Consider the following 25427-nt stretch of genomic DNA (forward strand, 5'->3'; position numbering starts at 1 on the left):
AAACCCAACCTAATTCCAATTCCTTGCTGTAGGTAGAGATGCTTTGCAATCAACACAACTCTCACTTCAGCAGACATAACTCTCAATCCTTTCCCCAATATGATCATTAATACTATAGTACAGCCAAACGTTAATCCCACCTCACTCTCCAGATAGAAGTTCACCAGAGTCATTAAGTGGCTGATGTTACAGGTGGCTCTCTCCTTTCTTTCAGACAATTCATCTTGAATTTCAGAATCCTGGCTGCAAAACAACCTAAAAAACAAACATTTCCTATGATTAGAGGGTCTCATACTTCTTTGTCAAAAAAGCACTATTTATAGGACTATCAAAGCGGCGTGGTGGCATGGTGGTTTGCGTACCATCATTACAACAGCAGTGACCGGAGCTTCAATGCCACCACTATCTGTAGGAAGTTTGTGCGTTCTTCCTGGAACCTCGTGGCTTTTAGAACATTGACATTAAAGCACAGTTCAGGTCCCACGGCCCACAACGTCATGCCAACCTTTTAACCTTTTCTATAAGATCTTACATAGATCTACAGAGCCCTCCATTTTTCTAATATCCATCTAAGGGTGTCCTAAATGTCCTTAATGTATCTGCCTCTACCACCACCCCTGGCAGGGCATTCCATGCACCCACAACTCTCGGTGTAAAGGACTTAACTCTGAACTCCTCTCTATACTTTCCTCCAATCACCTTAAAATTATCTCCCCTGGTATCAGCCATTTCCATCCTGGGACACAAGTCTCTGGCTATCCACTCTCATCATCTTGTACAGCTCTCGTTTTCTTTCACTCCAAAGAGAAAGGCCCGAGCACACTCAACCTATCATAAGACATGCTGTCTAATCCAGGCAACACCCTGGTCAAACTTCTACGTCCTTCCTTTATTGAAGTGACCAGAACTGAGCACAATATTCCAAGTGTGGTCTAACCAGGGTTTTATAGAGCTGCAACAGTAACTCGCGACTCTTGAAATTAATCCCCAAACTATTGAAGACCAACATACCATACACCTTTCTAACCACCCTATCAACTTGCACGGCAACTTTGAGGTATCTATGGACACGGACCCGAATATCACTCTGTTCCTCCCCACTGCCAAGAATCCTGCCATTAACCCTGTATTCTGCCTTCAAATTTGACCTTTCAATGTGAATCATTTCATAGTCTCTGGGTTGAACTCCATCTGCCACCTCTCTGCCCACTGTGCATCCTGTCAATATCCTGTTGCATCCTAGGACAACCTGTCTCAATTCTACCAGCCTTCATGTCATCTGCAAACTTACTAAACCACCCTTCCACTTCTTTATCCAAGTTATTTATAAACATCATAAAGAGTAGGTGTCCCAGAACAGATCCCCGTGGAATACCACTGTCGTTGATCTCCAGACAGAATCTAGGGGCAAGCCAATTCTGAATCTACCCAACCAAGTTTCCCTGGATCTCACACCTAAAGACTTTCTGAACAAGACCACCATGGGAAAACTAATCAAGTGCTTTACTAAAATCCATATACACCACAACCACTGCTCTGCCTTCATCAATGTGCTTTGTCACATCCTCGAAGAATTCAGTCAAGCTCGTGAAGCATGACCTGCCCCTCACTAAGCCATGCTGACTATACCTAATCAGACCGTGCTTGCTCAAATGCTCATCAATCCTGTCTCTAAGAACTTTCTCTAATAATTTGCCCACCACTGAAGTAAGACTCACTGGTCTATAATTCCCAGGGCTATCCCTTTCTTGAACAAAGAAATAATATTTGAAACCTTCCAATCATCTGGTACTATTCCTGTGGCCAGTGAAGATACAAAGATACTGCAGGGTCTCCAGTTTTTTCCCACATCCCAAATACGTATGGCTTAGTACAGGGGTCCCCAACCTTTCTTGCACTGCGGACCAGTTTATTATTGACAATATTCTTGCAGGCCAGCTGACCGGCAGGGGGGCGGGGGGGGGGGGGAGGGTTGCCAACGGACAAGAGTAGCAGTCAAATACGTTGTGTTTACCCCAAGAAAGTCTACCATGACCATGAAGCCTTGCGCGGGCTCCTGTGTGTGCATGCGTGTACGTGCCCCTTTTTTCTACAAATCGTTTTTGGTGATTCTGTTCAGTGAAACTACACTGTACATGCATTATTTCTACTTTATATAGGCTGTGTATTTATCATATCATTCCTGCTTTTACTGTATAGTAGTGTTATTTTAGGTTTTATATAACACAGCGCATGAATATAGTGATAAGTCAATTATGAGTCACTTAGAAGTCAATAGCATCATAACATTTTAAGTAATGTTTGGATATTAAACACATAGCACATATTTCCCCCGTATGAACATATAAAATCATTGCAACACACCAATATCGCTGTATCAGTGGGAGCCCTGGGCTTGTTTCCCTGTAACAAGACAGTCCTATCGAGGGGTGATGGGAGACAGCGATACTCGAAGGGGGTTCCTCATGTCCAGTCTATTCCGCAATTTAGCTTTCATTGCAATCATTGCAGAAAAGCCCACTTTGCAGAGATATGTTGGAAATGGAAGCAGTGCTTTCGTGGCTACCTCAGGATTTTTAGCCTTGACTTTGATCCGGAATGCCAGCAGAGATGTTATGTTAAACATACTTTTCAGCCCACCGTCATTTGCAAGCTGGAGGAGTTGATCTTCTTCCCACGCTGACATGGATGACGCGCGGGTAATGACCCCGCGTGCGTTCAACTTCAACAGTGGGCGTGACAGGGAATGAGGAAAGGTGCAGCTGACTCATGTCGCCAAATCATATCGTTTCCTCGCGGCCCGGTAGCACGTGCTTTGCGGCCCGGTGGTTGGGGACCGCTGGCTTAGTAAGTAAATTGGTCACATGGGTGTAACCGGGTGGCGTTGGCCCATTGGACCTGAAGGACCTGTTAATGTGCTGTTTCTTTAAATAAATTAATTTAATTTAATGCACTCATAAGACATAGAGGCAAAATTATCAAGTCTGCTCCTCCATTCCATCATGGCTGATTAATTATCCCTCTCAACCCCATTCTCCTGCCTTCTCCCAGTAACCTTTGATGCCCTGACTAATCAATAATCTAACAGCTACATGTTTAAATATACCCAATGACTTGACCTTCACAGCCATTTGTGGCAATAAATTCTACAGATTCACAATACTCTGGTTAAAGAAATTCTTCCTCATCTCTGTTCTCAATGAACATCCCTCTAATTCTGAGACAGTACCCTCTGGTCCTAAACTCTCCCACAAAAGGAAATATCCTCTCCACATCCACTCTATCTAGGCCTTTCAGTATTTGATAGGTTTCAATGAAATCACCCCTCATTCTTCTAAAACTCAGAAACTGGAATTCCTAGATTCTTCAACTCAAGGGAGAAAGAGTTTGAACTGGAATGGTGGAAGAACATGGTCCACTGTGTACTAGGAGTTGGAGCAAGCCAGGAATTACATGGGCTCATCTGTTCCTGTTGGTTTGGAACCTCTAGTTCCCATGATCACTTCTTCCTCCGTGGCCTCCCCTCTCCTGTGAATGACCAATGAGAAAACAGAATAAGATGTTCCGGCCCCTCGTCGGGCTCGTTGAGAAAATCCAAGCTTACTTCGTATGCAGGAATTCTCCAGCGGCCACAGCAACGGGCCTGTGTGCCGAGTACACAAAATGGTAGAGCTGTTCGCAGTCTGCTGAAGTCAATGCATCTTCGCAGTTCCTACAGAAAATCATGGAACAGAGAAGTGCCAGTGTTTTAATCTGAGTTTTGAGTACATTGCTCCAATATTTTTATGACCATTGCAACATTTCCTCTCTGTTCTGACAACAGATCTTCAACCTGAAACATTCTGTTTCTTTTTCCACAAATGCTGCCTGACCTGAATTTTTCCAGCAATTCTTGTTTTTATTTCAGACTTCCCAGCATCCATGTTTATTTTTACTTACACCAACTACCTCATTAACCATTTCGTTTAAGACCCTGGGACTCATGATTTTGTTGATTCCCAATTCCAACAATTTCCTCAGCCTCCCTATCAGAGCGATTCCAATTGTCCCAAGTTCTGCCCTTCCAATTCATGACTTAAAGCATTTCCAGAATGTTGCTTGTATGCTATATGTGACTGATGCAAAATACTTCACTATTCTCTATTATTAATTCCCCATAAGAACAAGGTTCACTTTGTTAATTCTCTTTTTGATATGTTACACTCTGATTTTTTTTTCCAACTCTGTCTAACTTTTCCGACTGGATTTGGCCTCTGATCTCTGGAATAATCAGTGCAGGATGCTGGACAGATACTCCACTCCACTAATGCTACTGCTGTTAGTGCACCCCAATGTTACATAATAGGAAGGAATGAGAGTGCCTTAATCTATTAAAAGTCTAGGATAAAATTGAATGGTCAGGCATTCAATTTTAGTTCAATTCAGTCAACTGGATTTCTACAGGATAGAAGGGAATAGAAGCTATTTTGAACAAATGGACTTTATCATGAGCAAGAACATACTGAAATTGAGTTATGAGCTAGAAATAATTGGTAAGTGTTGCATATCATTGAAAAAGTAAGCAACTTTTATTGATGCACCAGAGAAAGCACCCTATCTGGATGTGTCATGGATTGGAATGGCAACTGCTCAGCACGTGACTTCAAGAAACTGCAGAGAGTTGTGGACAAAGCTCAGCACATCATACAAACCAGCCTCCCCTCCATAACTCTGTCTTTAGGTCAGTAAAAAAAGCCAGCATAATCAAAGACCCCACCCCACTCTCTTCCCCGTCTCCCACATTGCACAAGATACTGAGAGAACAGTCTCTAATGCCCTGGTTCACATGGTTCATATTTTTTCTCTGTAATGCTTTCCTGTTCTCTGTGTAAGCTGCTTGTCTGGATTACTGTTGAAAATAAGAGACAGGAGAAATGTGTGCCATCCAATTGGGATGAACGAATTCAGGGGAGGTTTCACTGCTGAGGGACACTAAGATTGGGCTTGGGCTCTTTTTGAGAGGGGGAGAAGAGAGAAGACACCGGAGAGAAGAGGTCAGAGGACCCGAGCCGGAGTGGGGTCGTGGTTCGATGAAGCCCGGGGAGATTGAAGGAGGATCGGCGAAGGGGAAACTGTGGAGCTCCAACTTGTGCACGTTAGACTGTTTCATTAAAATGGGCTGTTTTCTCTTTTTGCTTTTCCTTTACTAACCCTTCAGTCAAATTAAGAATTATAAAGCTAAATCATTTAATTGTATGTGGTGTACTGTTTGTTGTTTCGTGGCACTGATTTGTAACAGGGGAACAAATCACACAGCATCCACACAAACAGGGGCATGGGGGGGGGCTTGCACTTCAATCTCCCACATTGGGGGGGCTTGCACTTCAATCTCCCACATTTGGGGGGTGTCTTCCCTAGACTTACGCAGCCGACAGAAGCAGAGTTACAACTCAAGAACAGCTTTGACCCTGCTGTTAAAAGACTATTGATTGATTCCTATTAGGACTCTTGACCTCACAATCTACCTTGTTAGGATCTTGCACTTTACTGTCTACCTGCACAGCACCTTCTTTGGACCTGTTGCACTTTATTCTACATTTTTACTGTTTTACCTTGCTCTACCTCAGTGATGATCTGATCTATATGAACAGTATGCAAGACAAGCTTTTTTTTTACCCCACATCTTGGTACATTTGACACTAACAAACCAATTCCAATTCTAATTGTGCAAATCCCGAAAGATTCCCATTCCTGTTCCAATGTGTCTTGTGCCAAGATGAAGTTACCCCCAGACAATAGACACTAGGTGCAGGAGTAGGCCATTCAGCCCTTCAAGCCAGCACTACCATTCACTGTGATCATGGCTGATCATCCACAATCAGTACCCTTTTCCTGCCTTCTCCCCATATCCCTTCACTCCGCTACCTTCACTCAGGGTGGCAGAGCATCATCTTATATTCAGTCTGAGTACTCTCCATTCTGATGGCATCAATATCAATTTCTCCTTCTAGTTAACAAATCCCCCACCCTCCTCTCTTCACCACTCTGACCTTTCACTTCTCACCTGCCTATTACTTCCCCTGGGTCTCCCCCCCTCCCCCGTTCCCTTTCTCCTATTGTCCACTCTCCACACCTATCAGATACTTTCTTCCAAACCCCTTGACCTTACCCACCCATCTGGCTTTGCCTACCACCTTCCAGCTAGCCTTCCCCCCCCCACCTTTTCATTCAGCCATCTCCACTCTTCCCTCTCAGCCCTGAAGAAGGGTGCCAGCCTGAAACACCGATTGTTTACTCTTTTCCAGAGATGCTGCCTGCCCTGCTGAGCTCCTCCAGCATTTTGCATGTGATTCTTTGGATTTCCAGCGTCTAACAGATTTCCTCAATTTTGTGAAATCCCAAAATGCTTAGGATCACTATTATTCCAAAAGTGCTGACATAATTGGGAAAATCCCCATTGTATCAGAAAACAATAAGGAGATAATTACTCACTCCAACATGAGAGTTAACACCTTAATTGCTTGTACAGCTACTTCACTTTCAGTGTCCAGAGTCATTGATTTGATTCTGTCCTATTGGAAAGGAAAAGGACATGGTGTGGTTAGGAGATTTCAGATAGTTAAACTGGGCCCATTCACTAAAAAGAGCAGTGGATATGACCTCCACAGTTGTGATACATTTGTAATATCTTAATGTTCAAATAAGAATTCAAGAATTGCACTAATACAATCAGTAGTGTTATGTTTTGTAACTCATAAACATGAAACTAATTGAAATAAAAACAAGAGAGTCCAGAATGCATGTACGTTAGTTTCGTTTTTACTTTTAGCAAGGCACACACTCATAACATGGTGGAATTATGACGAATGCCATTTACGTACTTTTACATATAACCGTAATTAATTATTTAAACAAGAATGCTTAATCAAACAATATATTTACATTTTTTCTCAAATATTACTGAAATATTAAACACACAACACGTGGCCACCTTATTACGTACAGGAATGGAACCCAGGGTGGGTTCTTCCCATCCACTTCAAGACCTGATGTGCTGTGCATTCAGAAATGCTCTTCTGCACATCACTGTTGTAACTTGTGATAATTTGTGTTACTGTCAACTTGAACCAGTCTGGCCTCTCTCATTAACAAAGTCTTTTCACCTACAGAACTGCCGCTCACCTGACTTTTTTTTGGTTTACGCACCACTCTCTCCCAACATCAAGGCAATCTCAAACAAATGTTCACAGCCCATTAGCACAAGGGCTATTAACATCTTATCTTGGGTTTTTTTGATTTTTGTGAACTCTAGATTCTGTTGTGTGTAAAAAGATCCCTGGAGGTCAGTAGTTTCTGCGGCCAACAATCATTCCATGGTCAAAGTCAGTAATAGAACAATACAGCACTGGAAGAGGCCTTTCAGCCCATAATGCTGTACCGTTCCAATTAAATTAGTAGTCAAATGGGCAAACTAACTACTCCGCTCTGCCTATACAATATCCATATCCATCCCTTTTTGCATTCCCTGTGTAAAAACTAGCCCTTCATAGCCCTCTGCAAGTCTGTGGTGGCCAGTGCTATCATGTTTGCTGTTGTGTGCTGGGGCAGCAGGCTGAGGGTAGCAGACACCAACAGAATCAACAAACTCATTCGTAAGGCCAGTGATGTTGTGGGGATGGAACTGGACTCTCTCACGGTGGTGTCTGAAAACAGGATGCTGTCCAAGTTGCATGCCACCTTGGACAATGTCTCCCATCCACTACATAATGTACTGGTTGGGCACAGGAGTACATTCAGCCAGAGACTCATTCCACCGAGATGCAACACAGAGCGTCATAGGAAGTCATTCCTGCCTGTGGCCATCAAACTTTACAACTCCTCCCTTGGAGGGTCAGACACCCTGAGCCAATAGGCCGGTCCTGGACTTATTTCCTGGCATAATTTACATATTACTATTTAACTATTTATGGATTTATTATTTATGTTGCAACTGTAATGAAAACCAATTTCCCCAGGGATCAATAAAGTATGACTATGACTATGACTACATCTCCTTTGAAATTACCCCCTTTCACCCTTAAGGCGTGCCCTCTGATATTAGATGTTTCAACCCTGGGAAAAAGATATTATCTTTCTACTAATGCCTCTCGTAATCTTATAAACTTCTATCAGATCTCCCCTCAGCCTCCGCTGCTGTTGAGAAAACAACCTAAGTTTGCCCAACCTTTTGTTATAGCACATGCACTCTAATCCAGGCAGCAGCCTAGTAAACCTCATCTGCACTCTCTCTAAAGCCTTGACATCCTTCCTATAGTGAAGTGACCAGCACTGTATGCAATACTCCAGATGCAGCCTAACTAGAGTATTATAAAGCTGCAACATAACTTGCAGACTCTTCAATTCAATGCCTCAACTAACGAAGGCAAGCATGCCATATACCTTCTTAACTACCCTACCAACTTGGGTAGCCACTTTCAGAAAGCTCTGAACTTAGACTACAACATCCCTCTACTCTTCAACATTGTTAGAGTCTTCCTCTGCTCTTCAACATTGTTAGAGTCTTCCTCTGCTCTTCAACATTGTTAGAGTCTTTCCTTTAACAGGGTCCTGTCTCTTTACATTTGACCTACTAAGGTGCAACACCTCACATTTATCTGGGTTAAACTCCATCTGCCTATATTTGCAACTGATCTGTACCTCAATGTATTCTGGGCCAGTGTTATAAGCTATCCACAACACCACCAATCTTCACAGCATCTGAAAACTTACCAAACCACCCCTTTACATTTTCATCCAGGTCATTTACATCCATCACAGGCAGCAGAGGTCCCGGTACAGAGCCCTGCGGATCACCACTAATCATACTAGTGTATTTAATATTTCAGTAATACTTGAGTAATCTTTGATTAAGCATTCTTGTTCATTTAAACAATTCATAACGGGTTATATGTGAAAATGCATGAACTGCATACGTCATGATGCCACCATAGGATATGTGCACGCCTCACTTAAAGTAAAAGACAAAATTAAACTTCTTTTCCTTTGAATTAGTTTAATGTTTTTAAAGTTACAGAAGAAACCCAGACCTCCAGCTAGACTAAGTCCCTTTGACCACTATCCTCTGTTTTCTTTAGGAAAGCCAGTTCTGAATCCAAGTGGCCAACTCACAATGGATCCCATGCTTCTTCATCTTCTAGACGAGCCTCCTATGAGGGAACTTGACAAACACCTTACTGAAATCCATTTAAAAAACATCCACAGCTCTACCGTCATCAATCACCTTGAAGAGTCACCTCATCATAAAAACTCAATCAAGTTAGTAAAACACAACTTGCCCCACACAAAGCCGTGCTGCCTCTCCTTAATTAAGCCATGGTTTCCAAATAAATCTTGTCCCTAAGCTCGCCAGTAACTTCCCCTATTACCAATGTAAGACTCATCACTCTATGGTTTCCAGAATTATTCCTGGTTCCCTTCTTGAATAATGGAACAACATTAGATCACATTTCCTCCCCTTTCTGCTGATTGGTCTGAACAACAACTGAACCTCTTGACCATGCCTGCACGCTTTTAGGCATCGAGTCGCTGACACAGGATTGACTGATTAGATACTTGGATTAACAAGCAGGTGTACAGGTATACCTAATGAAGTGGCCACTGAGTATACTAACTGCTTCTTAAACACATTTAGACTATAGATCATGTGAAGCTCTTAAACAGATTAATTAGTGTATGCACTAACATATATTAGGGTCTGTCAGTTAAATAACCCAGGACACAGGTCTGCACGCACTGACACAACATTGGTTTTGAAAAATCTCACAAACTCCCATCTAGACACCACTTTCAGGACAGAAAATCTCCCTTCACAGATATGTTATCAGATAAAGTATGACTGGTACCAAGCTGTATGGGTCCTAATGCCCTTCCCTTGGACAACATTGGTGTAGTGGAGAGGGGAGACTTGCAGCATGGACAACTGCTGGTCTTCCATACAACCTTGCCCAGGCCTGCGCCCTGGAGAGTGAAGACTTTCCAGGTGCAGATCCATGGTTTCGCAAGACTGACGGATGCCTTTACTATGACTGAGTTACATAAGGAAATAATAGTGACAGACAGATTCAGGAGTTAAGTTTAATGGGTCAGGAAGAACTAAAGGAGAAAAAGGAGGGAGTTCCAGAGCTTAGGGTTCAGTCCCCAACTCTGGAGATGTTAAGTTTAAGATGACTAGGAGAGTTCCAAGGCTGGAGGAGAATTGCCCTGGAATCAAAAATGGCTTCCACTCTAGTTTTGTGGGTTCTCATATGGCTTTTGAGGTCAACATGGGATCCGCATCCACTTCCACAGAGTGGGGAGGGTTATGGGTAGCTTGTGTGGTGGGCTGCTCCTTCCACTACTAAGGCAGAAGCTCTGCATGCTCCCACCACAAGACCTTAAACTTCCCAATGCCATCTCCGGTTTCACTGACTAGAGATTGTAGGGGTCAGTGGGAATGCTGCATCCATTGAGTTACAGTGTGCAAAAAGGCTTCTTTGTCATCCTGTCTACACGCGATCCCACTTTCTGCGAACCAGGCACTTGAAGGCCGGTGGCTTACTCAATAGAGTCAACTGGGTGAATGCAAATAAAAGAAGGAGCTGACCCTGGAGGGATTTGACTCAACTGGCACACTACCCCTGGTTCAGCTGGTACCACTGACGCAGAAAGGCAGAGTATGTATTCAAATCACACTCAATGGGATTATCTCTAGTATCCACCGTAACTAGATTATCCCTAGTGTCCAGGCCCATCACTATCTCCCATTCAACCAAAACAATAATCAGCACATTACCTGATCGATATTAGAGTGGGATTTTGCTGTATGCAAATTTTCTGCTCTACTTGGAGCTCAGCAGGTCAGGCAGAATCCATGGAGAGGAACAAACAGTCGACAATTCAGGTTGAAACCTTTCATCAGGACCTGATCAGACCTTCAACAGGAAGCGTCTGATGAAGGGTCTTAGCCCAAAACATCAACTGCTTATTCTTCTCCGTGGATGCTGCCTGAGCTGCTGAGTTCCTCCAGCCTTTTGCGTGTGTTACTCTGGGTTTCATCATTTGCAGAATCTCTTGCGTTTATGACTCGCTGCTATTTTTCCTACTTTACAACTCAAATTATATTTTAAAAACCCAATCAACTAAGAAGTACTCTGAGTGGACATAGAAGTCATTATGTCAATACAAATCTTTCCACAGCTTGCTACTTGGTAGCATTCAAGTTTGGAGATCTGTAGGACTTGGTTTTTCCCACACAGAGGATGGTGCAACACGAGGTGGCGTTGGAGGTGGGTACAGTTACATTTAAAAGGTGAAGACACAAGAGATTGCAGATGCGGGAATCTGGAGCATAAAACAAGTGACAGAAGTAGCAAAGTTTTAAAATGGTTGTCAGACAACAGGAATTAAATATCACATCAATCTTCCTGTACACAAGGCCAATTGCATCACATCTTATTCAAATGATGTTTTATTTCTTGAAGATAATGGCAAATATTGTGCTTTTTAATTTCAATTGTAGTAAGTGAAGTGGGCTCTTTTTCCCTGATGGCTGAATGAATATTTATACTATTTAACATTAAGCTGGAGACCCGTGTATGCTTCACTAGAAAGTTATCAATCTCTAATGCTGTAGATATGCAGAGTTTTCAAAACTAATGGTTCCCAAGCATTGTAAGCTGCTTTGAACAAAGTTGTTTAATATACTGTCTAACCAGCCTTTCATTTCTCATTACATATTTTATGTGTGAATTTCTCCATTTAATTTGCACCTTGTATGTTAATTGGGAGAAAGGGACCAAAAATACCAATAATAAAGGCTTTGTACCAGTGCGTAGGAATTTAGTTTTATGACTAGAGGTCGGAGGCCCAGAGGCAGCCTGCGCTGGGTTGGAGGCCAGTCTGTATGGGTGAGTGTGCGGGGGGTGGGGGAGCATGGGAAAGGGGCTGTTTTACTGCCGTTGGCATTTATGTTGTTCTGCCCGGAATGTGTGGCAACACTTGTGGGCTGCCCCCAGCACGACCTTATGTTGTGATAGTTGCAAACACAAACAACACGCTTCAGTCTTTCGATGTACATGTGATAAATAATTAAAAATCAAACAGTCTGCTGGAACAGCTCAGTGGGTCGAGCAGCATCTGCGGGAAGAAAAGAACCGTCACCAGGATCACCCTCCTGCAGGGTTTTGCCTCGAAACATCAACAGTTCCTTCCCATCCTCATTTCTCCAGTGGATCGTTAATTATGTTTAAAGAAAACATTTAGACGGGTACAGTACTGTGCAAAGGTCTTAGCTACATATTTGTAGCTAGGGTGCTCAGACTTTTGCAATACGGTATTTGTCAACGTGGAATGGAGAGCGAGTTTGTAAATCTGTTGGGAGCAAAAGATGTTTGGGAATGGCGAGGGTGGAGCACTGCAGGAGGGTTGTGGGACAGGTGGCAGAGAAGGAGTGCCAAGGGTAGAGGTGGCATAGGTACAGACACACCCAGCCCTGAGCCACCAGGCAAGGTCATTTGATTCCAAGCAATTGGTTTATTGATCATTACAGAATGTCTCTCTGGTGCTTCCCATTTCGTACCCTCTCCCTTCCCCTGTTCCCAATCATGATTCCCCTCTCCCTGCTCCCTTCTCATACTCAGTCCACAATAGAGACCCATATCAGAATCAGGTTTATCATCATTCACAAGTCATGAAATTTGTTCTTTTTTTGTGACAGCAATACAAAATATTACTACAGTACTGTGCAGAAGTCTTAGGCACCCTAACTATATGTATGTGCCTAAGACTTTTACACAGTACTGTATGAGGATAAAAAAGTTTAAGAAGAATATGGGCCAAATGCAGACAAATGGGATTAGCACAGCTAGACATCCTGCTAGGCATGGATGAGTCAGGCTGAAGAACCTGTATAACACTATCTAACTCAGAGGTTCCTGCTTTTATTTACTTTCAATGTTAGCAACATTGATTCCAAGTTTAATTTGGTGCCATCCCCACACCAGTGGGAAATGGAGCCACTGGTATTCTCCACACTCTGGCCCAAGGACATTAATGACACCAGTACATTAGATGTTTAGCTGTATTAAGTTTGGGAGTTGAATATATAGGCTATTAGACTGGAAAGTAAGATTGGATATGAGAGGGTATGTGTTGAAACCTCCATAAATTCATTCGACCCAAGACTGGGGCAAAGGTTCCATGGTTGCTGCTTCTCCCAGCACCCTCCCTCTCAGATGCCATCAGAGGGAAAGACGTCAACTCACCTTGAAGCGACAGGTGAAAAGATCCATCTTTGCACAACACTCTTGGTCAGAGTACAGGCCCAGTAATCCAATCAGGCATTTCAATCTCACCTCACTTTGCTGCAAAAGAATAATAGCATCAGGGTTAGAGGAAAAATGGCCAGACTGTATTTTCTCTTCAGAATAAATTACCTGAACTGAATGTCATAGATGCTTTTTTTTGGCTTTTCTTATTGGTGATATCATCGGAGTGGATGATCATAGCCTTAGAGTCGAGCAGGCCCCTCAGCATACCATTTCCATATCAACCACCAAGTATCCAACTATACTAATCCAACTCAGACACTTGTCCAGATTCTTCTTAAGTCAGGGGTTTCTTACCTGGTGTCCATGGACTCCTTGCTTAATGGTATTGGTCCATGGCATAAAAAAAGTTGGGAACTCCTGTTTTAAATGTTGTGGGGGTATCTTCTTCCAACATCCCCATCTTGTGGTTAACCTGGTAACTGATCTGAAACCTAAGGTATTAGATCATGACTAATTTCACCCCTAAGGACATTGAGAAAGCAAAATCAACCTCTTACAAAAGCAAACAATGGGAGCCTGGAACGCAAGACCATGGGAGCAGGAGGTGGTCACATAATCTGCCGAGCCTGGTCTTCCTTTCTGCAGGTGGCTGCTGTTCTGTGACCTATCTCCAAAAGCATATTTAATTAACTAAAAATCCATCCAAATTAACAGTTGGGTTACCTTCTTTGGCTTCCTTCAATTAGACCAGAGAGAAAGGCTTGCAGGAGTGTGGGGATATGGGAATTGATCTAAGAAACAGCTTAGATTTGAAAGGGCTCAAAAGGAAATCTGAAGGTTCCCACGTAACAGCTTTGGTATGTAACAAATCATCAAGGAAAGGTCCCCATCATACAGTCATAGACAATATAGCATGGAAAAAGGCCTTTTGGCCCAACTTGTCCATGCTGTCCATGATATGCAACATTTGCCCATGTTTGGACCCTATCCCTCAGAACCCCTGCAACGTACCAAGCCAATTGCCTTTTAAATGTTGTTATTGTACCTACCTCTTTCACTTTCTCTGGTAACCTGTCCCACATATGCACCACCTTCTGCATGAAGAACTGCCCCTCAGGACCCTTTTAAATTTCACCCCTTACCTTAAACCCAGGCCCTCTAATTTTTAGCTCCCCTTCCATGAGAAAAAGACTATGCGCAGTCACCTATCTGTGCCCCTCAATATTTTAAATAAATCTATAAGGTCATGAGCAAGGAGAGATATCAGTAGCTCCCCCTACGAATCTGACTTGGACTCTCATGTTTCGTTAATCCATCGCAAAATTATAAGATGCGTCTTCACCATCCCCTCTCCCTCTCCTTTAGTCTTCACTCATTCTGAATCTACACAGAAATCTGAAGCTTGCCATCTCACTCATGTTGGTTCATTACCAAGACGTGGGCATTGTTGGTAAGGCAGCCTGTACTTCCCACCCCACTCAACCGATCAACACGGACCTTTTTTAAGGAGGATTAATGGTAGCTGTGAGTTCTGGAGACCAATAAATGCCAGATTCAAAGAATAGAAGATCAACACACACAAAATGCTGGAGGAACTCAAGGCAGAATCTTTGGAAATAAATTAGCAGTCAACAGTTCGGGCCAAGATTCTTCATCACGACTGGAGAGGATGCCAACATCAAAAGGCAGAGGAAGGGAAAAGAGGACTAGCTAGAAGGTGATAGGTGAAGCCAGGTGGGTGGGAAAGGTCAAGGGCTGGAGAAGAAGAAATCTGATAGGAGAGGAGAGTGAACCATGGGAGAAAGGGAACAAGGAGGGGCACCAGGGAGAGGTGATAGGCAGGTGAAGAGAAGAGGTAAGAGAGCAGAGTGTGGAAAGGAAGAAGAGAGAAGAGGAGTGAGGAAAAAAATGACTGGAAGGAGAAAGCGATCTCGATGTCTTCTGGCTGGAGGCGACATAGACGAAATACGAGGTGTTATTAATCCACTCTGAGAGTGGCCTCATCATGACAGAAGTGGAGGCCATGGACCAATATGTTGGAACTGGAATTGGAATAGAAATAAAAAATTGCAGGCCACCAGGAAATTCCGCTTTTTGCAGATATAGCGGAGGTACTCAACAAAGCAGACCACCCCCACCCCCAATTTACGTTGGGAGTCGTCAGTATAAAGGAGACCACATCAGGAGCAGCAGATAGAAGATCTCCTGAAGAATATTAGTCAGCTAAATAGATCCTTATAATAAACCAGTAGTTTTATAATCAACCAATATGATTCGATTTATTTCTAATTTTAGGTATATCTAATTGACTGAATTTAAATTCCACAGCTGCATTGGAGGGAATTGAACTCAAATCTACAGATACATGGTCCAGGGCTCTGAATGCTAGTCACAACTGTAACCACAATGACACTATCAAGTCACCTCTCATCCTCCTTTGCTCCAAAGAGAAAAGCTCTAGCCCACTCAACTTGTCCTTATAAAACATGCTCTCTAATCCAGGACAGCATCCTGGTAAAACTCCTCTGCACCCCCTTTAAAGCTTTTACATCCTTCCTCTAATGAGGTGACCAGAACTGAACACAATACTTCACGAGTGGTCTAACTAGTTTTATGGAGCTGTAACATCACCTCGCGTCTCTTGAACTTAATCCTTCAACTGATGAAGGCCAACACCTTCTTAACCACTTTATTAACTTGCACGGCAACTCTGAGGGATCTTCGTACATGGACCCCAAGGTCCCTCCGCTCCTCCACACTGTTAAGAATCCTGCCTTAATTCTGTGCTCTGCCCTCAAGTTTGACCTTGCAAAGTTTAATAGGTGATGCCTGCTTATTTTAACCACCTTTGTAAATGATAACATATTCTTTCAGTGAAAGCTATTCAGAATCAGAATCGGGTTTAATATCACTGGCATACGTCATGCAATTTGTTGTTTTTGTGGCAGCAGTGCAATGTGATACATAATAATAAAGAAAAAACTGTAAATACAGTAAGTAAAGTTAAATTAAGTAGAGCAAAAAGAAAAAAAAGGTTTGTGGGTTCAATGTCCAATCAGAAACATGATGGCAGAGGGGAAGAAGCTGTTCCTGAAACGTTGAATATGTGCCGTCAGGCTCCCGTACCTTCTTTCTGATGGTAGCTTTGAGAAAAGGGCGTGTTCTGGATGATGGAGGTCCTTAATAATGGACGTCACCTTTTTGAGGCATTGTTCCTTGAAGATGTCCTGGAAGCAGGGGAGGGCTGTTGCCCATGATGGAGCTAACTGAGTTCACAACTTTCTGCAGCTTATTTTGATCCTGTGCAGTGCGCCCCCACCCACCATACCAGACGGAGATGCAGCCAGTGAGAATGCAGCCGTGTCCTCTCTCCACTCCCACGAACAAGTCAGGAGTAGCTGTCCAAGCAACGAATGCCATATGGAGTGACTTTGGGGCCTTTAGTTTCACTTGCACATGGACCATGATGAACATGAACTGAAACTTGGCGAAGAGCAGGCTGACACTTTGTCTACTTTGGGCTCATTACGACATCACTTCAGCAAAATCTCCAGATTAGTTAGAATATATAATAGCATTCAAAAAAAACTGCAAAAAGAGCCATCACAGAAAGGAGAATTAATCACCACCCAACCAAGATGGAGAGAGGACCGAAGAATATTATAGATCGACTCACTTTGTCATGCAAAGTCCACCCCACATATTTCAAGTAGCTGTCAGTCAGAAAGCGATCGCTGCAGGTTTTCATCCAGATGCCTATTTCCTCGATACAAATAGCTCTGATTTCAGGCAATGCATCACTGCAGGAAAATGGGAATTATATTTACGATGAATGACTGCACCATGCTTGTGCATCACATAAACACTAAGGTCCAAAATTTAATATATATGTATATTACACGTTATAGAGAGATGGATGCAAAGGTAGATAGCCAGGCAGATACACAGTCAACCCTCATTGATACAAACACTCCAGAGTCAGTCCGAGGCTTAAAGTTCTTCAAGAGTTTTGCCTTGATAACACCTTGCTCTCCAGGCCCCAGTGAATATTCTCTGGACCTTACAATGTTCATTTTTTTTTTAGGCATCCGTTACTCTCATGAGACCATGGATTTGCACCTCGGAAGGTTTGCAGGGCGCAGGCCTGGGCAAGGTTGTATGGAAGACTGGCAGTTGCCCATGCTGCAAGTCTCCCCTCTCCACGCCACCGATGTTGTCCAAGGGAAGGGCATTAGGACCCATACAGCTTGGCACCGGTGTCGTCGCAGAGTAATGTGCGGTTAAGTGCCTTGCTCAAGGACACAACACACCGCCTCAGCCAAGGCTCGAGCTAGCAACCTTCAAATCATTAGACGAACGCCGTAACCACTTGGCCACGTGCCAACAGTGTTCATTAACCTCACATAAATGGGCTGCATCATCTTATGTTCTCAATATTTACTGCTTATTTATTTATTATTATTATTTCTTTCTTTTATGTTTGCAGTTTGTCATCTTCTGCACTCAGGTTGAACGCCCAAATTGGTGTGGTCTTTCATTGATTCTGTTATGGTTATTATCCCATGGATTTATTGAGTATGCCCACAAGAAAATGAATCTCAGGGTTGTACATGTACCTTGATAATAAATTTGCTTCGAGCTTCGCTGCACACCAACATAGGTTTACAACGGTTCAGTGTTAACGATACAGGTTCAATTGCAGCACTGTCTGTAATGAGTTTGTATGTTCTCCCCATGACCGGTTAAGTTTCCTCTGGGAGCGCCAGTTTCCCCCCACATTCTAAAGATGCACGGGTTACCAGGTTAATAGGGTCTTACAGGGTGACGGGGCCTCACTGGGCCAGCAGGGCCTGTTACAGTGCTATATTTCTAAATAAAAATAAATAAAATAAAATACAGAGAAAAGGGATATTGGGGCAAAGAGATTAAACAGGGTGCAAGGTCCATTCTGACATGCATTTCCTGTCACCCCTTACACACCTTTAGATGTGAGGGAAGGAGAAGGATTTAATTTGCAATTTCTCATGCAGTCAAATAGCTTGATAGTTCTGCTACTTCATGGAGAATGACAAATTTAGGCCATTAGTCATTCTGCAAGAATCCGAAGGAAAACTGTGCAATTGGATAGAGTCTAATAAAACCACAAATATATGCAGGTTTGGTTTCCTTCCACCTTATGCACTGTTGTGGCAGTTTGAAATTTATGGTGATTGGAATTATTTATTTCGTTCTCTATGCTTCATATGCTCCTCGGTTAGAACGTTTCAAAAACATCATTCTTCCTCGTGATGGAAATTTCTCCGAGCTCAAAGGTAACTCCGAGGATTAAGTGGCATCGGTTGCTGCAACAGTCTCCACAACAATATCTGTCCTAACATATTTCCCCGGAGACTGCGGAGACTTCAGAATGTGTGCCCCCCAGGGACATGCCTCGACAGTGATGGAGATCAAGGCTCCAGATACAAGCACGTCAAGGAGAAGGCCAGTCTAAAGGGTGGGACATTTTCACATTTCCCACGCTTAACACTAAATGATTTTTGAGAAAATGCACTTCATTTAATATTTTAAAAAATAATTTCCTGCATTATTTCAGAGCTCTTGACTTCAAACTAGTTTACTATTAGCATGTATGTACATCTACAAAAGTATGAGGTTTTAGCCAATTAAGTGCAGAAGATGCACGTGGGAAGGAAAATATATCCCAGACCATTTATATCAAATTTTTCTTCCATCTTGGAGCTCAGTATCAGGTGGCATTTTTCTAAGTTAAAGTTTATGATGGTAAGCATGTATACCTTGAGTATACACTCAGAGGCCACTTAATTAGGTACACCTGTACACCTACTCGTTTATGCAAATATCTATTCAGCCAATCATGTGGCAGCAACTTAATGCATAAGAGCATGCAGACATGGTCAAGAGGTTCAGTTGTTGTTCAGACCAAATATCAGGACAGGGAAGAAATGTGATCTAAGTGACTTGGACCGTGGAATGATTGTTGGTGCCAGGCAGGGTGGTTTGCGTCTCTCAGAAACTGCCAATTTTCCCTAGGATTTTCACGCACAACAGTCTCTGGAGCAGGGGTTCCCAATCTGGGGTTCACAGACCCCTATGTTAATGGTAGGGGACCATGGTATAAAGAAGGCTGAGAACTCCAGCTCTAGGTTTTACAGAAAATGGTGCAGAAAACCAAAAAATAAAAATCTAGTGAGCGGCAGTGCTGTGGGTGAAAATGCCTTGCTAATGAAAGGGGTCAGAAGAGAATGGTCAGACTGGTTCAAACTGACAGGAAGGTGACAGTAATTCGAGTATCCATGCGTTACAAGAGAAGTGTGCAGGAGAGCTTCTCTGAACACACAGCATGCCAAACCTTGAAGTGGATGGGCTATGGTAACAGAAGACCACAAAACATACACTCAGTGGTAACTTTATTAAGTACAGGACATACCTAATAAAGTGGCCACTAAGCATAAACACCACGAAAATTAGCTTTTTACAGAGGTGCCCCTTAAGCACGCAAACTTACCGATATCTATGTACAAAGATTCCTTTGAAGATGGCATCCATCAGATTTTCAATATTCCCCTGCTTTTCTAAAATCTGAAAAAAACAAAATTAAATATTCATTACATTGAGAAAGAAAAACATTTCTGGCCCACACTGACTTGGCATCATTTCCCCATGATCGGTGGGTGCTTGAGGGTGGAGGAACCTTTGTGAGTCAGAACACGGGAGCAACACCATGCCCGAGCTTCCTCACTCTGGGTCAGGGTTACCTCCCTATCTCACTTTCTTTCCATTTCCTCCTCTCTTCTTATACAGAATGCTCCTAGAGTATCCAAGGGATTGGATTATTACGTTCTTCCAAATCCCACAACTGGGAAATTCAAATACAACTAACTAAAAGTGGAGTAAAAAGAAAGCCACTATCAGTCATGGCAACCGTAAAATTGTCTCATTTTAACAAAAACTCATCAACTTTCCTACTGTTGCTCGGGGGATGAGACCGCCATCTTTTTCTAGTCTGGCCATCATGTGACTCCAGACCCACTGATGTTGTTGACTATTTCTGGCCTTCGAAACGTGTTGGCCAGGAACTCAGTTCAAGGGCCAATAATGGCCATGTCTCATGAACAAATGAGACAGACGGTAAAGAAGTGAAGTGAGCCTGTGAATACCAATACCAATACTCCCCCATCCGTCCTTCTATCTTTTTCCATTCCCCATTCTGGTTCCCCTCTCTCTCCTTCTCCTCATCTGCCTATCACCTCCCAGAAACACCCCTCCTCCTTTTTTTCCATGGTCCACTGTCTTCTGCTATTAGATTCTTTCTTCTTCAGACTTTTTCATCTATCACCTCCCAGCTTTTTACTTCAAACCCCCTCGCTCACCCAGTCACCATCCCTCTCACCTGATTTCACCTATCACTTGCCAGCTAGTATTTTTCCTTACCCCGACCTTCTTATTCTGGCTTCTGCCCCCTTCCTTTTCAGTCCCGATGAAGGATCCCAGCCCAAAACGTTGACTGTTTCCCCCCCCTACAGATGCTGCCTGACCTGCTGAGTTCCTCCAGCATTTTGTACGTGTTGCTCAAGCTTTCCAGCATCTGCAGAATCTCTGGTTTAGTGTTGACTCTTAACTCTCACAAGACACTGACTGCCAGCCATACTCGTGACATCCACATTCTGTAGAGACGTAAACAGCACTGAACTTTGCCAAGGGATCATCCAATCTGAGAAGGGATCACGTCGAATGCTGCCTGCCACCAACCAGATGGCCTCACTAAATTTACATACATTCTGTGGATGTGGGTGCTGGGGTAAGACAGCATTCACTGTACTTCCCCAGTTGGGATGTTGACAGAGTCCATTTTCTTCTTGACCTGTTGCAGCTTATTCTCACAGAGGGTTGGGGCAAATTTATCTGAGAGTGGGTAAACTGCGTAGGTCCAGAGAGACATAATTTACACTCGTTGACCATCTTATTAGATACACCTGTTCGTTAATGTAAAAATCTAATCAGCCAATCATGTGGCAGCAACTCAATGCATAAAAGCACGCAGACATGGTCAAGAGGTTCAGTTGTTGTTCAGATCGATCATTCGAATGGGGAAAAGATAGGATTTAAGTGACTTTGACCACGAAATGATTGTTGGTGACAGACATGATGGCTTGAGTATCCCAGAAAATGTTGATCTCCTGGGATTTTACAGAGAAATGTGCAAAGAGCAAAAGTGAGCAGTATACTGTCGGCAAAAATACCTTATTAATGAGAATGGTCAGAGAACAGCCGAGTGGCTCAAGCCAACAGGAAGGTGACACGCTACAACAGTGGTGTGCAGAAGAGCACCTCTGAACACACGACACATTGAACCTTGAAACGGATGGGGTACTGCAGCAGAAGATCACAAACATACAGACCCCTCATTGGGCCAAGACCCTTCAACAGGACCGGAAAGGAATGGGGAAGAAGCCAGAATAAGAAAATGGAAGATGAGGAAGGAATGTAAGCTTGCAGGTGATAGGTGAAGCCAGGTGAGCCAGGTTTATACTTTAAGACCATAAGACAAAGGAGCAGAATTAAACCATTCAGCCCATCGAGTCTGCTCCGCTATTCCATCATGGCTGATCCCAGATCCCACTCAACCCCATACACCGGCCTTCTCGCCATATCCTTTGATGCCCTGATCGATCAGAAAACTATCAACTTCTGCCTTCAATATACGCATGGACTTCACCTCCACCACAGTCTGTGGCAGAGCATTCCACAGATTTACTATTCTTTGGCTAAAAATAATTCGTCCTTACCTCTGTTCTAAAGACTTGCCCTCAATTTTGAGGCTGTGCCCTCTAGTTCTGGATACCTCCACCATAGGAAACATCCTCTCCACATCCACCCTATCTAGTCCTTTCAACATTCGGCAGGTTACAATGAGATCCCCCACATTCTTCTGAATTCCAGTGAGTACAGGCCCAAAGCTGTCTAACGGTCCTCATACATTAACCCCTTCATTCCCAGAATCACCCTCGAGAAGCTGCTCTGGACTCTCTCCAATCACAACACATCCTTTCTGACATGCGAGGCCAAAGACTGTTTACAATACTCCAAGTGTGGCCTAACTAGAATCTTAAAAGGCTCAACATTAGTTCCTTGTTTTTATATTCTATTCCCAGAATAAATGCCAACATTGCATTTACTGTATTTACCACAGACTCAACATGTAAATTAATCTTCTGGGAGTCTTGCACGAGGACTCCCAAGTCCCTCTGCAACTCTGATGTTTGAACCCTCTCCCCATTTAGATAATAGTTCACAATATTGTTCCTTTTACCAAAATGCGTTATCATACATTTCTTAACACTGTATTCTGTCATTTTTTTGTCTAATCTTCCAATTTGTCTCAGTCCTGCTGCAATTGCATTGTTTCCTCAGCTCTACCTCCCCCTCCACCTATCTTCATATCATCCGCAAACTTTGCCACAAAACCATCAATTCCATTATCTAAATCATTGACCAAAACTGTGAAAAGTAGCAGTCCCAATACTGACCACTGAGGAACACCACTAGTCACCAGCAGCCAACCAAAGAAGGCCCCTTTCTTCCCCACTCGCTGCATCCTGCCTGTCAGCCATTCTGCTATCCATGCCAGTACCTTTCCTGTAACGCCATAGGATTTTATCTTGTTAAACAACCTCACGTGTGGCACCTTATCAAATGCCTTCTGAAAATCCAAGTAAATAGCATCCTCTGCCATTCCTTTGTCCACCCTGCTTGTTACTTCCTCAAAGAACTCTAACAGGTTTGTCAGGCAAGATTTCCCTTTACAGAAACCATGCTGACTTTGACTTATTTTATCATTAGTCTCCAAGTTCCCCAAAACCTTATCCTTCATAATAGACTCCAACCACTGAGGTTAGGCTAACTGGTCTATAAGTTCCTTTCTTTTACCTTCCTCCTTTCTTAAAGAGTGGAGTGACAATCGCAATCTTCCAATCCTCTGGGACCGTGCTAGAATCAAGTGATTCTTGAAAGATCATGACCAATGCATCCATTATCTCTTCAGCAACCACTCTCAGGACTCTGGGATGTAGTCCATCTGGCCCAGGTGACATATCCACCTTAAGACCTTTGAGTTTGCCTCGCACTACACCTGCCACTTGAGAACTTCTTCCTCTGTGGGATATATCTATCCTGCACCTTGTGAACTATTTCCAGAAACTTCAGCCATATCTGTTTTGCCATGATCCCCACCAGTATCCTCCTCCAATCCACCTGGGCAAGCTCCTCTCTCATGCCTCTGTAATTCCCTTTATTCCACTGCGATACTGATACATGTGACCTGTGCTTCTCCCTCTCAAATTGCAGTGTGAATTCAATCATATTATGATCACTGCCTCCTAAGGGTTCCTTTATGTTAAGCTCCCTAATAAGATCTGGGTTATTACACAACACCCAATCTAAGATAGCCTTTCCCCAAGTAGGCTCATGCGCAGGGTGCTCTAAAAAGCCATCTTGTAGTCATTAAACAAATTCCCTCTCTTGCAATCCAACACCAACCTGATTTTCTCAATCCCCTTGCATACTGAAGTCCCCCATTACAATTGTGTCATTACCCTTATTACATGCCTTTTCCACCTCCCTTTGCAATCTCAAACCCACATCTTGGCCACTACTTGGAGGCTTATATGTGATTCCCATAATGTTTTTTTTTACCCTTGCAATTTCTTAACTCCACCCACAAAGACTCAACAATCTCTGTCCCTATATCTCTGCTTATTAAAGATGTAATTCCATCTCTTACCAACAGAGCCACAGCAGCAGCTTTGCCTTCCTGCCTGTCCTTTTGATACAAAGTATATCCTTTGATGTTAAGCTCCCAACTATGGCCTTCTTTCGACCACTGTAGTACAGTACTATGCAAACATCTTCGGCTCATATACAATAGGGTGCGTAAGACATTTACACAGTACTGTAGTAACTTTATGTATTACACTGTATTGCTACTGCTGCAAAGACACATGACACATGTAAGTGATGGCAAACCTGATTTTTTTTTTGGCGTGTGCCTGCATGCATGCGAGTATGTGCGTGTGCGTCTGCGTGTGCGTGCGTCCGTCCGTGATGATGTCTTTTTCGTGGCTTTTACAAGGCGCGGAGAGAGAGAGAGAGACTGTCTGGTGAGCCACTCCTCACACAGACATTTTCACAGTATTTTCCCTTTATTTTACGAGGTCGAGTTGCGATCTCGACACTTAACCCCAGCACAGATGGAAAGCGTACTCGGGAGCGGACCAGACTGGTTTCGAACCCGGGAACCTCCATTCTCGGGTCCACCCAGGTAAACCTGATTTTGATATGGGTCTCCATTGTGGACTGAGAATGGGAAGGAGACAAGAGACAGGGAGATGGGAATCATGGTAGGGAAAAGGGGATGAAACGGGAAGCACCAGAGAGACATTCAGTAACGATCAATAAATCAATTGTTTGGAATCAAATGACTTTGCCTGGTGTCTTGGTGCTGGGTGTGTCTGCACCCATGCTACACCCACCCCTAGCACTCCTTCTCTGCCACCTGTCTCAAACCCCTCCCATGTCGCTCTACCCTCACCATTCTCAAAAATCCTTTGCTCCCGCCGGATATACCAACCTGCTCTCCGCGCCACATTGATAAATACAGTACCGTGCAAAACTCATGGGCACCCTAGCTTTATATATGTGCATAAGAGTTTTGCACAGTGCTGTATAAACTCCAATATCTGCATTAACATACTGCCCCATACACGCACAAAAAATAATAACTTCATCCTTTGTTTTCAATTTAACACCCTTCCAGCTGCCTTAACCCTCACTGTCCTCCCGTCCATCTGGCGCCATGTGCCTGTCCTTTTCATTGCCTACCTTCTCCCATCATCTGCCTACCTCGGTCTCCCAACACCACCACTACTTGCATCATTCCACTCATCATGCTTCACCTCTGTCAGTCCACTAATCACCCAATAACTCCTGCTTCACTGCTCCCCCTCTCCTCTTTGTGCTGGCTCCCTCCCCTCTCCTGATACAGGACCTTGGCTCAAAATGTTGACAATTCCCTTCATCACAGAGATGCTGCTCAATATGCCAAGTTCCTCCAGTTGGTTGTTA

General features: G+C 43.4%; 1 protein-coding gene across 3 annotated transcripts in view; it reads right to left on the reverse strand.

The window, feature by feature from the left end:
• The window catches only part of LOC140200037 (cohesin subunit SA-2-like), a 153328-nt gene that overhangs the window by 61602 nt on the left and 66299 nt on the right, over positions 1–25427 (reverse strand). For all 3 annotated transcript variants that reach the window (XM_072262691.1, XM_072262689.1, XM_072262690.1), the window contains exons 10-15: positions 19813–19886; positions 16963–17086; positions 13281–13379; positions 6472–6551; positions 3605–3712; positions 141–255 (exon numbers count right to left, since the gene is read on the reverse strand). In XM_072262691.1, the coding sequence (XP_072118792.1) occupies positions 141–255; positions 3605–3712; positions 6472–6551; positions 13281–13379; positions 16963–17086; positions 19813–19886 (600 nt within the window). The remainder of the gene's footprint in view (positions 1–140; positions 256–3604; positions 3713–6471; positions 6552–13280; positions 13380–16962; positions 17087–19812; positions 19887–25427) is intronic.

This window comes from Mobula birostris, chromosome 7 (genome assembly GCF_030028105.1).
Source record: "Mobula birostris isolate sMobBir1 chromosome 7, sMobBir1.hap1, whole genome shotgun sequence".
NCBI lineage: Eukaryota > Metazoa > Chordata > Chondrichthyes > Myliobatiformes > Myliobatidae > Mobula > Mobula birostris.